The 16188-nt window shown below is 37.9% G+C and overlaps 2 protein-coding genes across 2 annotated transcripts; one reads left to right on the top strand and one right to left on the bottom strand.

Annotated features, from left to right (window-relative positions):
* The first annotated feature begins 908 nt into the window (after positions 1-908).
* On the top strand, positions 909-2604 carry LOC143585625 (multiprotein-bridging factor 1b-like). Its single transcript, XM_077067384.1, has 4 exons — positions 909-1092; positions 1683-1766; positions 2109-2191; positions 2281-2604. Exons 1-4 carry the CDS (start codon positions 957-959, stop codon positions 2398-2400), a joined length of 423 nt encoding a protein of 140 aa, XP_076923499.1. The 5' UTR covers positions 909-956; the 3' UTR covers positions 2401-2604.
* A 1021-nt stretch (positions 2605-3625) lies between these two features.
* Positions 3626-6257, bottom strand: LOC143587610 (tubby-like F-box protein 7). Its single transcript, XM_077068860.1, has 4 exons — positions 5779-6257; positions 4745-4829; positions 4492-4621; positions 3626-4397 (listed from the first exon to the last, which is right to left on the bottom strand). Exons 1-4 carry the CDS (start codon positions 6130-6132, stop codon positions 3833-3835), a joined length of 1134 nt encoding a protein of 377 aa, XP_076924975.1. The 5' UTR covers positions 6133-6257; the 3' UTR covers positions 3626-3832.
* Between the last annotated feature and the right edge of the window lie 9931 nt (positions 6258-16188).

The raw sequence follows: 16188 nt of genomic DNA, 5'->3' as shown, positions 1-16188 counted from the left end.
GTCATTGACACACCCAATCATCTCCATAACTCCATTCCCCGAGTACGAAACCAGGTGCTACGCTGGCACATCCCCTATGTGTTCCTGAGTTTACTTAACGAGAGAAAGGAAAAGAAAAGAAAGTTTTCTTTTCCTTTCTTTTCCCTTTCATCTCCTTTCTCCTTTTCTTTTCCTTCTCAATTCTTTCAATTTTAGAAAGAAAGTTTTACTTCCACTTTTCTTCTTTACGTCTCTCTCTTTCCTTTTCTTTTCTTTCTATTAATAAAACTATACATTTTATCTTTCTTTTCCTTTCTCTCATAAAAAAATCTAAGGAACACATCAATTCTTTACTTTCCATTCATTTCTTTTCCTTTCTCTCAATTATTAACACTCAGGAACACAACGTAAGGGAAGCTCGTACATTAGTCCGTTCCATCTTTCCAAACCCAGAGATCACCCTCAGAAGAAAACTCACCATAGATGAAAAATCCTCTTAATCTAACCTAAAACCCATATTTTATGGCAAGGACTCAAGGAACTTGCACCCAAGACCTTCACTTTTCAAATCAAATAAACAGTTTTTAAAAGCTTACCCAAACACTTCCTTAATATGAATTTGGTAGTAATTTTGGGTCAAGTTAGCACAACTTGTAAGAGCATTCTCAACATATTTTCCATCTTCATCTTTATAATTAAACTACAAAACATTATATTTTTCTTTGCTATTCAATTAATTAATATTTTTTATATATTTATTATTACAGTTCTTTGTCTAAAAGCGAATAAGTTAAACCTCGTAACCAAACACTCCGGATGATATTCCCATTTCACTCTTTATATATAAGCTCTCACACCATATGCTCTATCCAACATTATTCGTACTCATCCATCCAACAACAAATTGATTGATTATTATTATTATTATTATTATTATTATTATTATTATTCCGTAACCGGAGAAGAAAGAAAGAAAGATGTCAGGCCACATCGCACAGGACTGGGAGCCGGTGGTGATCCGTAAGAAAGCTCCGACCTCCGCTGCTCGTAAGGACGAGAAAGCCGTCAACGCCGCCCGTCGCGCCGGTGCTGAGATCGAGACTGTTAAAAAAGGTACCTTATATTCTATTCCAACCTTTTTTTTTCATCATCCACGAATTAAATTATTTCGAACTAATCATATATATATTTAGGACTTGCTTTTTATTGACCTAGGGTTTTGGTCTTCACTTATTTTTCGATTTATTGTTGCTTATTTACTGGTTTACATACATGTTAATTTGTATCTGTTTGGTTCTCTTGACCTAATTTAGGGGTTTAGGTTTCAGCTAGTATATGAGTATATGTATATTTATTTATATGATATTTGTTTAGTAACACAATTTGCTACAATAGTTCGGCTTTTAAAATTTGAACTGTGCATAGATGACATATGTATCATCGAAGCTCATGAAAGTTCACGGGAAATTAGGCATGATGAAAACAAGCGATTAGTTAACTGAGACCTGCTAACAATTGCTTGTAACGGTTAACTTCGTTTGCTTTTTTTGTTTTATACTGTTTATTGAGGTGTTTCTGTGCATTGTGTGCTGACCAAAATCTTGAAACTGGGATACATTTGTTGCTTATGCAGACTGATTTGTGTGTTTAGACGTGTATGGTATTATAATTTCTCAATCATGATCTTTATGTTATGTTTGCAGCTGCTGCGGGTTCAAACAAGGCTGCGTCCAGCAGTACTTCTCTCAACACTAGAAAACTTGATGAAGAAACTGAAAATCTCTCTCGTGAGTCTTTCTTAATCCTTCTTGGATATATCTAGTTACCATGATAAACTTTGATTTTTTTTATTATAAAGAAGAAATAGATTGCCGTGTAATGTAATTTGCATTCCTATTGTGTGACCATCATCGTCATGATGTTTGTCTATTGTTTCAATTTGCTGACCTGGTAGAAGGTTGAAAAATCACTCTAAATACGTATGCTACATGTTTGTTGATATATCCTTTTTCAATCTTCTTACATTGAATTTTGGAAGTTCTAGTTCATCAATAAAGAAAGATGAGAAATGATCATCAATGTATTTTACTATATTACCCTCATTCATAAAAGATATTCGTTTATAACAGATGACAAGGTGCCAACTGAATTGAAGAAAGCGATCATTCAGGGTCGTACTGAGAAGAAGCTTACTCAAGCTCAACTTGCTCAGGTTAGTGTATCCACTTTTTAAAAATCCCATATAGGCTTATGAGTTATGATTATTAATCGAAGAAATTAATGTTAATCTTATTGTTGCAGTTGATTAACGAGAAGCCTCAGATCATACAGGAGTATGAATCTGGGAAGGCTATACCAAATCAACAAATTATCACGAAACTGGAACGGGCCCTTGGTGTGAAACTCAGGGGTAAGAAATAGAACAGTAACAGCTGGCAGCTCTATGAAGGTCCCTTTTAATTAAAAATGGAAGAAAATAAAGGAGTGGGGGTGCACAAAACCTTTTGTTTACTTTGATATGACCACTTCTTTTATGAACATGGATTCTGTTATTGTGGATTTTATGTTTGGGTGTTGACAAGTCTTAAGATGCTCTGATGTTTTTATCATAAATGCTTAATACCATCATTATGTCTATGTTAACTTTTGGTGTTGGATTGTGCATAAGAACTGTCAAATGTGTTGCAGTGTTGACACTTAAGATAGGGTCGGTTCCTCTTAGGATATAGTGTTTGCCTTGCCTGCGGTTTATCTTGCCCACTTGATTGCAAAAGTACCGGGTCGATGCGGAGCCACAATTCACTTGATTGCAAAAGTACCGGGTCGATGCGGAGCCACAATTTTTAAGTAAACGACGTTCTAAATACGACACATTAGGTTGTTTTGGTTAACCATATAAGTTGATTCTTTAATATCTATTATGTCATTAGTACCACGCACGCTTGGTTATGTCTACCAAAACTAATTTTGTATTAGCATTACCTACAATTGGTTATGTTTGTGACCCTTCGGTGAGTTTGATCATTAATAGTCATGCCTACCAAAACTAATTTTGTATTCGCATTACCTACAATTCGTTATGTTTGTGACCCTTCGGTGAGTTTGATCATTAATGGTCATGTCTGCCAAAACTAATTTTGTATTGCCATTACCTACAATTTGTTATGTTTGTGACCCTTTGGTGAGTTTAATCATTAATTGTCACTCGTGAACATGTGAAACACTTTCATGTAACCAACACGCCTTTCTTCCTATGTTCGATTTATATTGATCACAAACTGATTGTATTTATCACAAGTATCAACCGAGGCATGAATCTGTAATCACAAAATGATTTACTATTGATCCCAATTCGCAGGTATCAACTGATGTCTCAAGTTATCAATCATGAGAACAAAACATATATGTGCTTTAACCAACACTTTCAAACCCACAACTCCACAAGAACCATAGAAACAAAAACAATATAGACATCTGTACGTAGTGCTTGTGTTTACCGAGATGTGTTATATGATCTTTCCTAAAACATGTTTTCACGTTTCTTTTTCTTATATCTTAACATTATGCATAATCACCAGATGTATAAAAAGCAAGCAGCAACTGTACATTCATCCCTTTAACCATTACAAGTTGTCACAGAGTAACGAAACAAACATTCATGCTTTAATCAACAATTACAAACCCACAAGAAAAGAGTCTCACTAGAATTAATGTTCAGTCATGCATATATACATCACATACATCCTAAAAATCAAAACACAGTTTAAAGAACAAGGCAAAGAAGTTTCTAAAAACGCAGCACATACACCCGTCAACACGCACATTATAACAAACAACAATTGTAACCATCCCACTATTCGCACGCAAGCTTTGTTCCAAAACTCGTCAAGCAAATAGCAAACGCGTTAAAAGCCGACAACGGCTGCCTGTAATCCATTGTAAACATATCATCACCAACCTTTCCAAACTGAAGCAACACAGTTTCACCATCACCTTTCCCACCGGGCTGACTCGGGTCCATTGTTGCCACCAACTGAAAATTCTTAACTGATGCCACCGTCACCCGCCCATGAAAATTCAAGCACCAACATTGCAAGCGCTCATGCCACCTAGGCGCTTTATTTCTCAATACAGTTTGAGCACCAGCAACCGATTTTGACTTTGTCAACTTCGGTTCCGTTTCTTGAGATTCATCTGGCACAGGGTACCTTAAAGAAGATATCATTCTTCTTGGACCTCTAGATTTCAAAAGGTTGAACTTGTAGGATACTTCTCCAATTTCAAAATTGCCAGCTGGCACTTGTGGGCTAATTTGCTTGCTTGTGAACCGCCGCCCACGCCTGCTGCTTGAATGTTTTGCACCATCGTGTGGCGGCTGGCTGTCATATATTGTGAACTTGGTGCCGAGAAAATCCGAGCTGTAGATTTAAACAAGAAAAGTTTTAATAAAATAACTGATCATAAGTAAGATGTTTTTATTTACCCACAAAGAAAATTTTATAAATATCTTACCTCAATTTACCGACATAAGCATTGCTTCCTTGAGATAGATCATTTGGGTCAAGTGATATTATGTATTCTGTATGAGCACCGTGTCTGTATCTACGTGCTGCCAAGAGAAACTTACCCTTCTCTGTAAATGCTGCCAAAAATAGAATTTGTGCTTATGATTTATATGACCGAAAGCAAACATATATGTATCTAGCAAATTCTAGTTTCTACAAATATCAACCACAAAAGAGATTTAAGCAAGCTTTATACTCACATGAGCTAGCAGCAAGATAAAGACAAAACATATTGTTCTTGTTTCTCTTTATAAGGCACTGAAGTGGAGCATCCCGTGGACCAGGCTGCAACAAAACCATACAACTTGTTAGACAATTAACTACTACACCACCTTAAACATAATCATTCACCTAAAGTGACTGATCATCCAGCCCAACAATTTTATCAGTCTACACACAATACACCACTTCCAGTTATACATCTTCAATCATCTAGAAGTTACTACATAGTTACTGAAAAATGTAAATATTAACTACAATCAACTTGCAGAAACCAAAAACAGACCAGCAGACCATAGAAATCCCGGTCCAGTCAACACAGATACCGAGATATACGCATGTCTACAATTTGAAAACTTTTACTTCATAATCCTCAATCTCTAGTAGTGGTGTGCAAGAAACTGAAAAACCAATCCGGAACCGAAAAAACCGAACTGAAACATAAACTGAAACAAAAACTGATGGTTTGGTTATATGTGTTTGTAAAAACCAAACTAACAGTTCGGTTTTGATTTTGCATAAAATAAAAACCGAAAAAACCGAACCGAAATCCTAATTTTTTGTTTTTTATATTTTATATTAAGTAATTTATAAAAATTTAATAAACATGTAACTCAAATATCTTTGGTAAAATGTTTAATAGTCTATTATGTTACAATTAACAAAATTATTTATACCTAGATTAATTTTTGAAAATTTTTTTTTGACCTAAAATATTCAAGATCAAATGACAAAAACCTAAACCAAAATGAAAACCGAAACCAAACGGCCTCAAATACTCCAAAAACCTAAGTTTGGTTTTCGGTTCGGTTTTAACCAAAAACCGCACCACGCACACCCCTAATCTCTAGTACTTACTTAGCAATCAGCTACAATTACACTAAAAACACTAATCAAAATCAATTAGAACAAATTCAACTCCACAATCCCCAATTTCCAGCACCTAATTACAAAACTCATAAAATAAATAATAAATCACAAATCCACCAAAACCTAATGAATTAGAATATACTACCTGCTTAAGACAGGACGGGAACGTAATATTCCCGGCGTGAACCGGCGGTTTAACAAAGTCCTTAACAACCTCTCTCCACTTCTTGCAGACGCATCCACAGGCCACCACACTCCGGCGAAAGGGCCGGCCGTCTTCACTAGCTTCCACTCGCTTAATAATCTCTCCGATTAGGTCCGGCAAGATATTAGACCACGAGTCTTGTTCGGATAATACGTCGTTGTCGTTATCGTTCCGGTACACGTCATGTGAATTGATCTGTAGAGTAGTATCTGAAGATGAGGATATGAAGAAGTCCTTGAGTGATATGGATCTGCTGGTGATTCGGCGTGATAGGAATGATCGTCGTAACGACATCGTTTTGGTAATAATAATAATAATAAGAAGAAGAAGAAGAAGAAATAGGTTCAACGGTGAAATTAATGGGGAAATGAAATGAAATGGGATTTGTAAGGAGAAGGTTAGCGTGACGTGTCCGTTAGTGAATGAAGGATGACAGACAGACAGACAGACGGACTGACTGACTGACTGACTGATTACTTGATTAGTGATTAAGTTTGGATTTTGTACTTTTTGGTGATGTAAAAGACATGAATGAATGAGAACTCGGGTTAAATTTTAATTTTAATGTGTTTAGGTGTGAATAAAGGAAAGAATTTAATCCATGTGTTTAGAGAAATGTATATTTTATACTTTTATGTTTTAAATGCGGATTTCGTCGGTCTCGATTAAAAATCGTTACCTTATTGGAATTAAACGATCGGTAAGCCCAGGTGTTGAGACGTAAGTCAACGCGAATTCGGTCGTTAGATAAAAAATAAATCAAAATTTCATAAAAGATTTGCGACACTAAGACATCTAAACACGATCACTTGAGGGTGTATGAACTCAAGGTATGTGAAAGCTTGCGAGTATTGGTTAACCTATGATCATGCTCCCTATTGGCAGCATGGAAGAGTATCGGGGAACTGATTCAGCCTTTTGTGGATTGCTTAGAGGCTCAAATTGGTATGGCGTTCCACTTCTTTCCTTCATTGCACTTTTTGGGTGAGTGAGGGCTTCACTTGTTGGACAATAGGTATTCCCTCGCTCAACCACGTGCTACCGTGGACCTTGATCCGTGTGTTCAAATAAGCACAAACATTTGAGAGTCACTATTGACGTCCAATAAGAATAGATGACTTTGAGCGTTTAACCATTTAAGCATCGGAGCAATCAGAGTTGAGTTGATGGTCTTAAGTACTTTGTCTTTTTGTGTCGAGTCCACCAGCGCCATTAGTTTCATTGTTTAATAACCATTTACACAATTTTTTTAATCATTAACAATAGAAGTATGGTTACTATATAAGTTGTTAAAATAAATTATACCGGTGGGCCATTGAAAAAACAAAGTACGTTTTAAATACTTTGAGTTAGTAGGGCTTGGAAAGTGTTGAGTTCAAGTCTCACGAATGACAAAAATTAAAAGAAAATTGTCGTTTAAAAAAAGAATAATAAACATGCCAGATGATAGTAATTGTTGGATAATTAAAAAGAGTGTAAGAGAAAATTACGAAGATCGTTATTTTTCTTGATATATTATATGTTCACAGATGCAGAGTCATACGATCTCTCTTGATATGAAAAGTGCTTTAGAACTTGCAATCCTTTAAAATATGAAAATAATTAAAAGGGGAGGAAGCAAATTTTGCCTAGTGCTAGTACGACTGGTTTGTATTACTTGTTGTATTCCACAGACGATGCACGATAGGACAGGCTAACCCTCGTATTAGTATTTCACAACAATGTCCGTTGTCATATGTCCAAGTCCAAAAACCAAGTTTGACCATGTTTAAAAGAGCTTGAAAATGAAAAATCAAGACCATTGATTTGGTTTTTATTATGACGGCCATATGGGAGAGAGACCAATGCATAATCATATTAGAACTATCTTCTCTCACATAAATGAGTTGACTTTTGTCTCTTTTATGTTTATCTTCAATAATCAATAATCGAGAAAAAAAATTAAGCCGAAAATAAAAAAAATTTAAGCCTTAAATTAATTGAATATTTTAATTTAAACGTTACGAATACATATTTATAATTTTAAAAAAATCGGGCCTATTGGAGTGTCAGTTCGGGTCGGTTGACCACCCGGCCCTACCTCATAGTCGGTCATGCTCTTCCTCCATTTGTGTGGATCACCCTTTTCTTGGCTTGTTTTCAATTTGATTCCGTTCATTTTGGAAATTTATAAATCATTTTAGTTTTCTTATGAATGTGTAGTTGACCCGTTGTTGTTCAAACACTCAATTGTTTTTTATTTATATATATGTCAAGTGGTAGGTCCGATTGTAGGAGTGATCGTGAGATTTCTGAATTGCACGATTCTTATCCACTAAGTTATTAGCTCAAAACTCGACGCCTCCCCGCCATGTTAGCTTAAAAATTAAATTTAATATATCTTGTTATTTAAAAAAATATATATATTCAAACAAGGTACACATAAATGATTTTGATTGTATGCATGACTCTTTCTTAATCACATTATTATCCAAAATCCTATATACAAGAACTTAAAAACCAGTAAAATTAAAAATATTCAAATATTTTTAAAATTCGTTTAGAATCCCTATTTTTAGTAAAGATAAGGTAGAATTTTTTGAGCTAATTTGGCAGGGAGGCAACATGTTTTAAACTAACATGGCGAAGATGCGACGAGTTTAGATTCATGTCGTCTCAAACTTCTTACATAGTTACTTGACAGAATTTGAATTATGTAAGATCTATTTGGAAGCTCTCTCTAAAACCGCCGGGACATTTCAGAAATTTTCCCTTGATTTAACTAACATAACCTAATGTTTATCATTATTAAACTATACCATAAGTTATTTGAGCATCTATGCACCAACATGTTAGATGGATAACCTTCCAATGGATGTGGTTTGTAATGCCGGATCTAGTCATGAAAATCATAATAGTACATGCATTAGGTGTAAGTCGACTTGAACGACGAGTGTCCATATTCACTAATGATGGTAGGTGGAGATGTCTTGCATCTTCGTAGCAGAAGAAATGGGGCATCGGGCGAAGCTATTGTTTTTGAAGTGAGGGTTAATTTATATATTACTTTTTCATTCATTTATTTTTCCAATTAGCCACAATTTCCAACAAAAAATATAATTCTATGTTTTTTAACGGCCAACTAAGTAACGCTGGGTACTCCGTACGCGACCTCGATTAGCTAAAGATAGCCCGAGCCGGCCACGAGTCAGGACAGACGGAGCCCCTATCGGTCCACCTATTATGGGATCCTATGATAAAACTCGACCCCACGCCCGCCAAATGGCATGAAAACGATGAGCCGGTAAAACCGGGTGAGATAAAGACTCGAACCCTAGCAAGCCAGGGTTATCCCTCATATCTCCCGTATAAATTGGTGATAGTGAGGTTTGAACCCCTACCTCTCACTAGTATAGTAAATACTCTACCATTGAGTCACATTCAATTTATATAAAATTATCTATATACACACACACATATATATATATATATATATATATATATATAAAATTCTATTGATAACACAAATACTTATTAACAATGTTTTTCAACAAAAATAAAAAAAATTGATAAATGTATAATTTTTTTTACAGTTGGAATTTTGTTGGAGGGTTAGGAATAAATTTTCAACAAAAATTGTGTTTTTTTTTACTATTTTGTTATATATAAATATATATATGTAAATAAATTTGTCTCAGATTTATTGAAATTAGAGCATTCTCATCCAACTCCCAATATTATGTGAAAAAGTGTTTTTATAATTTGAAGAGTGATATAAGATGTTGTGAGTGAAGAATTTTTATAATTTAGAAAACATAGTGATTTTTCTGTATATTTGAAAAAATACTGTTCACACATACGATTTTTTAATATATTTTGAAAGTGGTTATGAGTAAAAGAAAAAGAAACTGTAATGATAAAAATATAAAATATAGTATTTAATTGAAAAAGAGAAAGAAAATATAGTATGTTTTAATGTAATTAATGATTTAGGGATAAGGTGTTGGATGAGAATGCTCTTAAATGTCGGAATTTTGTATTAAATTTCCGTAGGAAAATGAGATGTTGGTGAAAAAAGTATAGCATTATGTTGCTTATTTTTAGCATGTTAAAATTTATTTTTTAGTGTCATCAACTTTTTTTTTCTTTTTAAACAACCGATTTCATTGAACAAACGAGTAAAGCTAGCAATAAGCTAAGACCAATTACAACAAACACCCAATTACATAACGTCAAACTACAACTATCAAAACGAAAAAAGCACGCCAATAATTCCAATCCAACCCCACAAGTTTACCTGCATTCTACACCAAAGAAAACTAAATCTTGAATGTCTTTTTTTGATTTTATTGATTGAAACTTGTTTATTGCCCAAAAGAACTCAATTTATAGCCTTTCATATGGTCCAACAAGCAATGAATATTACTGATTGTATTGCCTTTTCTCATCGTGTCCGCCACTAAGATGAAGTTTGCGAAAATAAAATCGCAAATGTATACATCAGGTCGATTCCACGCCAACTTCTAATAAATTGCCATATTACCGTTGCCAAATAGCATGAGATTAGTAAATGATTCGCCGATTCCTTTTCATCATCACATAACAGTAGGGCTGTTCACGAATCGAACGCGGGTATGCTCATACTTGGTTTGGTTTGAAACCAAGCCGAACTGAGCGGCTTGAATTTAAAGAAACGAGCGACATGCTTATGCTTAAACTTGGTTTGGTTTTAAATCGAGCGGTTTGGTTCGGCTTGGTTTTGCTTGGTTTCGTACAAAGTTTTCAATTTTAAAAATTCTAAAACTCCAAAATGTCATTAATTCAAAACTTTCAACTAAAAATATGTATAGAGTTCTAACTCTAAAATGTCTAAAACTCAAACTTAGCAATAAAACATACATAATAAGTTCAACGAAGAAAATACCTAGTCGATATTTTCTCCTAACAATAAAAAAATAGTTTGTGTATCAAGTGTGACGAGAACCAGTAGCTAGTTTTTCAATGGTGTAATCAAACTACTGAACGGCAGAATGATAAGAAAGTTTGTGGAAAAGTAGAATTGTAGAAGTGTTGAAAAAGTGACTAGGGTTTAAAATTAAACTTTGAAGTCAACACAAATGAGAGAATTTTAAAAATCCTTAAAATTTTGTATATTTTTATATAAATATATATTATATATATAAATTTAGTCTAAAAAAATAATTCGAGCAAAAACAAACCGAACCGAACCGAGCGAAGCTTTGCTCGTGCTTGGCTTGTTTTCAAATCGAACCGATCCGATCAGCTCATTTCCAAATCGAGCGAAAATCGAACGAGCATTTTTCAAACGATTTTCGAGCGAGCGACGAACGAGCTGCGAGCGATTTGGACAAACCTACATAATAGACATCATATGATTTCGTTCACCACGTTTCTTTTAAAGGGCGACTGAAGTTGTAATTCTTTCCATTTGCCATCAATAGCCATCAATTATACTTAAGTGAATTTCTTCATGCACCATTATAGAGGTAGGGTACCAAAAAGTCCCAAATACCCTTAAATACCACCCGCGGGTCACAGAAGAACCCCTAACAAGCCACCCGCGGGGCATACCGATCACCCGCATATCACGATAAAGGAAGAATGTCCTCATATTATGCGCGGAAGCATCCTTGCACCCTCGAAAGTCGTTCGCAGGATAGGACATCAGTCCGCCCAACCAATCGAGAGGAAGTACCAGCAGGACAGCTGTCACCAACCAATTTCCATCTAGAAGAATATCCACGATTGTTACGTGAGGAATATGTGACCTATCAGCCAATGAACAAAGGACACCTGGCCAGGTTGTTATAACCGTGCACATGGCCAGGGTGCGATCCGTCCTATCATTGGGCAACACGTGTCCGGGTTGTTATACTCATGCACATGGGACGTATAGCTCAACCTATCATAAAAGGACACGCGTCCAGGCGGTTATTGAGGATCTTCTAGAAGAGGACAGCTGGCCCAATCATCTTCCTACATCCTTCGGCTATAAATACCTTGTCAAACGGTATGAGGTATTCATTCATTCACCCACTTACATCTTGACTACACTTAGTCTGTTTACTTCAGTACTTTCTCCATCTACGAACGTTACTGATTCTCACGCCAGAGGGTGGTTACAGGAAGACCCCTCCCCCCCCTCTTGTCCTTCCTGTAGCGAGACTCACGGTGTCTGTTTTGCAGGTTCCGGTCATTGGACTTTGGGAAGTCATACTCATATCCTCGTTGTAATTATCGTACTTTACCCTGTGGACTCATTGGATCCAAGACCCATACCCGGGGATTGGATCCGTGTTTCTTCATTGGCGCCATCCGTGTTGGTGTTAGAACTGCATAATTTTGTCTCCGTTGGTTTTTTGGTTCGTTTGATATGAGTAAACTTCCTGAAGGGCCGACGGGATCTCCTGCAACCGATTCACGTGTAACTAACACAGAAGCACCTCCGGGTCTTAGTGTTTTTGCACGTATCACGACTCTAGGTGGCCGTACTCTTGAACTTGTCACTGCTCCGGGGTCACGAATCACTGAGGTGACACCTGAGGGTTTTTCCCTAGAAAATGTTACAGCACCAACCGATCCCACTCCCACAAACATGGGACGTGCCTTGGCACCGGAAGGTTCCAATTTGGGTAATCAAAAACGAATTACGGAAGAGACTCACCGGAAACGGCCAGAATTGGATCTGGAAAATGATTTAGGCGATTCCTATATGGCGAGATCTCGTCAACGTAATTCTAGATCCAGAGGAGCATTAACTCCTGAAGAGTGGCTCCACGTGCAACGACAAAGTTTGGTGGCTGAATACGAGCGTAGAAAACGCAACGAACGACTTCACGCTCGCACTTTGGATTATGAGGAACCCCCTAGGGGATCTCCTTCTCCTCCACCAATAGTGAGAGGAAGTCAGATTCGTTACAGCCAACAGGCGGAGCCAGAATTTGGCGAATTACCGAGGCTACGCCCTCGTCCTCGCATAGACATGCGGATACCATCCTATTTGGGAGAGTTTGATAGTTATGATTCATCTTATCACCCGGAAGATTACAGTATGTATACCGGGGATAGTAGGATGAGCTCACAGGCGAGAAGCAGTCGTCCGCATGACATAGTCCGCCACACCGAGTACCATAGCAATGCTGAACGAGACTTCACCAAACCATACCGCCCCGCGGCCTTCGCCGAAAAATCAAAGTTCATAGCAAGGATTGCCACAACCCCTTTTCCTGTTAATGCTAAAATACCTACATCGGCAGGTAAATACAATGGTATGACTGATCCAAGCGATCATCTCCAGAATTTTGTGGCGGTAGGTGGCATTAGTGGTTGGACGCTTCCCTATTGGTGTCACATGTTCACATTGACACTAACAGGGGCATCAAGAGAGTGGTTCGAAAAGTTACCCGATGGTGAAATTTCTAGCTGGGACGATTTGGTGAAGAAATTTTCTCAACAGTTCAGTCAGCAGAAGAAGCATACGCGGGACCAATCAGAAATTTTAGATGTCATTCGTCGCGATAACGAGTCTATAGAAGATTTTATCACCAGGTTCAATGACGAGAACCTGAACATCGGTGGAATTAGCAAAGACATGCTTCGGGGTGCCTTCCGCAAAAACGTCAGATGTGATGATTTAGTCCGCACACTTACTGGCAGAGATGGAATGCCAAAAGAGTGGGACGATCTCATGACTGCAGCAAAGGTGTATGCGAACACTGAGAAAACATAAAAAAGTGGTAACTCAAAGCAAAAATTTAAAGTCGAGTTTCAAACTCCGAGACCAAATAGACAGGCGAAAGGTCCTATCTGGTCGAGACTTCAGCCAAGTACGGAAGCATCATAACCATTTGATGCGCGATCCCTCATAGGCAACAAAAACAAAGCAGGACCCTCGAACCGAGGTCCCAATAATTGGACTCCTCTTTCAAAGACTCCCGCCGAAATTCTCACCACGGAGAATGTGAATTTTAAAAAACCGCAGCCACTGACGAGAAGATCATTCCTTGACCCGAAAAAGCGTTGTTCGTATCATGATGACATTGGTCATAATACAAATGAATGCAGAACATTAAAAAAAGAAATTGAAGCGGCTGTAAAGTCTGGAAAACTTGGACACCTGGTAAAAAGAGGGAAACCTGAAAATGGTAAAGCTCCCGCATGGGATATCCAAGGTCCGAGTAAAAAGCAAGTCAGAGATTTAAACGTCCATATGATACAAGGCGGGTACGATACAAGGAAAAAGAGGAAGGAGTCTGATGATGAGGACTGGAAGAATGAGCCAGTGATCTTTCCTCATATCAAGGGGGGCCTGAAATACAAAAACCCCTTGATCATCACTGCCCAATTCGGACACTACCGTTCCCAATACGTCTTCTTCGACACCGGTAGTACTTCCGACATTATGTATGAACAATGTTTTGAACAGCTTGACGAGGAAGATAAGGAAAGATTAAAACCCATCCACGCTCCAGTATCGGGGTTCGGAGGGGAAATAATGCATCCGCGAGGTGTAATTTCATTCCCAGTCACCTTAAGTGACGGAATTCACTCTAGGACCGAGGAAGTCGAATTTTTGGTTTTGCCAGCAACAGCAAAACATGACATTATTCTTGGACGAGAAGCGATTGGTGACTTTAATGCTCATTCGTCCACAGCACACGGTGCAGTAGGAGTTCCAAGTTGCACTGGCATAGCAATAATTTATGTTAATCGGCACTGCTTTGCAACCGAGAGCTCAAAACCAAGCAAAATTCCAAAACAAACTGTGAAGACTGAACCAGAGAAATGGGTTTTGAACAAAAAATTTCCTGATCAAACTGTAACAATAGGACCTGCTATTTTCGAGATAGTGCGGACCTTCTTGAAACAATTATTATCAAAGAATATTGATGTTTTTGCATGGCAACCCACGGATATGACCGGTGTTCCGAGGAAAATTGCGGAACACAAATTAAGGGTAAACCCGTTGTTTACGCCAATTGTTCAGAAAGAACGTAAGATGGGTCCGGAACAAACAAAAGCAATGAATGAGCATGTCCAGGACCTCTTACAAGCTGGAATCATCCGCCCAATTCGTTATCAGACCTGGGTTTCTAATCCAGTTATTGTTCCCAAAAGCAATGGGTCATGGCGGATGTGCATTGATTTCAAAGATCTAAATAAAGCATGTCCCAAAGATTGTTATCCCTTACCCGAAATAGATCTAAAGGTTGATGCTGTAGCACTATTCAAATTCAAATGCTTTCTGGATGCTTACAAAGGCTACCATCAGATTTGCATGGCAGCGGGCGATGAGGACAAAACAGCATTTCGTACCGATCAAGGCACTTTTTGTTACAAAATGATGCCTTTCGGACTGAAAAATGCGGGAGCCACAAATCAACGATTAATGGACATAGCGTTCAAAGATCAAATTGGCCGAAATTTAGAAGTGTATATGGATGATCTCGTAATAAAAAGTGTTGAGGAAGACCAGATGTTGAGAGATATTGAAGAGACGTTCGAAACCTTGAAAGGTATTAACATGAAGCTGAATCCGGCCAAGTGCTCATTTGGAATGGAAGAAGGAAAGTTTCTGGGAGTGATTGTCACGGATGCGGGCTTCAAAGCCAACCCAGATAAGGTTCAAGCTATAGCCCGCATGCCTTCTCCATCTTCCCTCAAGGAAGTTCAGACACTCAATGGCCGACTGGTTTCTTTGAATTGTTTTTTGGCAAACCATGCAGCCAAGTCTCATCCTTTCATCTCAACTCTAAGGAATTGCCTCAAGAAAGCACAATTTAAATGGACCGCGGAAGCAGAACAAGCTTTCTTGGAGGTTAAAAAATGTTTGATGGAACTCCCAACGTTAACAGCACCTCGCGCGGGAGAACCTTTGACGTTATACCTATCAGCTTCAGACATTGCTATTGGGGCCGTCCTTCTGACAGATCGCAAGAATGTTCAGACACCGATTTACCACGTCAGCAGAACACTACCGGATACAGAAACAAGATATTCCATGCTAGAAAAACTGGTTTTGGCACTGGTCTATGCTGCACGACGCATTCACAGGTACTTTCAATGGCACCCCATCAATGTCTTCACTGGATACAAGAGCAAAAACGTTCTCAGCAAGCCAAAATTGTCTGGGCGATTGGCCAAATGGGCCATCGAGCTAGGTGAACACGCAATAGAATACAAACCTAGGCTAGCAATCAAAGGACAAGTGTTGGCGGACTTCGTGACAGAGGTCCCGCATCACAAAGAAAAAGAATGTCCTTATTTACGGAATCAGGACCGATTTGGTCCTTATTTACGGACGGAGCTTCAAGCAGTGAGGGATGTGGCGCAGGCCTCAGGCTAGTCAAT

This window comes from Bidens hawaiensis, unplaced genomic scaffold, assembly GCF_021521415.1.
Source record: "Bidens hawaiensis isolate Kalapana, Puna unplaced genomic scaffold, B.hawaiensis_p1.1 tig00001575_1, whole genome shotgun sequence".
Lineage (NCBI taxonomy): Eukaryota > Viridiplantae > Streptophyta > Magnoliopsida > Asterales > Asteraceae > Bidens > Bidens hawaiensis.
The sequence above is the reverse complement of the archived record's forward strand: the minus strand, read 5'-3'. Positions and strand labels throughout refer to the sequence as shown.

What these genes read in the sequence shown, in the direction of transcription:
- LOC143585625 (XM_077067384.1), top strand. Translation starts at nt 957, where the DNA reads ATGTCAGGCCACATCGCACAGGACTGGGAGCCGGTGGTGATCCGTAAG. An exon ending in GATCGAGACTGTTAAAAAAG is followed by an intron (nt 1,093 to 1,682) that starts GTACCTTATATT and finishes TTATGTTTGCAG; the next exon opens with CTGCTGCGGGTTCAAACAAG. An exon ending in CTCAAGCTCAACTTGCTCAG is followed by an intron (nt 2,192 to 2,280) that starts GTTAGTGTATCC and finishes TTATTGTTGCAG; the next exon opens with TTGATTAACGAGAAGCCTCA.
- LOC143587610 (XM_077068860.1), bottom strand. Translation starts at nt 6,132, where the DNA reads ATGTCGTTACGACGATCATTCCTATCACGCCGAATCACCAGCAGATCC. An exon ending in TCCCGTCCTGTCTTAAGCAG is followed by an intron (nt 4,830 to 5,778) that starts GTAGTATATTCT and finishes GTTTTGTTGCAG; the next exon opens with CCTGGTCCACGGGATGCTCC. An exon ending in TTATCTTGCTGCTAGCTCAT is followed by an intron (nt 4,622 to 4,744) that starts GTGAGTATAAAG and finishes TATTTTTGGCAG; the next exon opens with CATTTACAGAGAAGGGTAAG.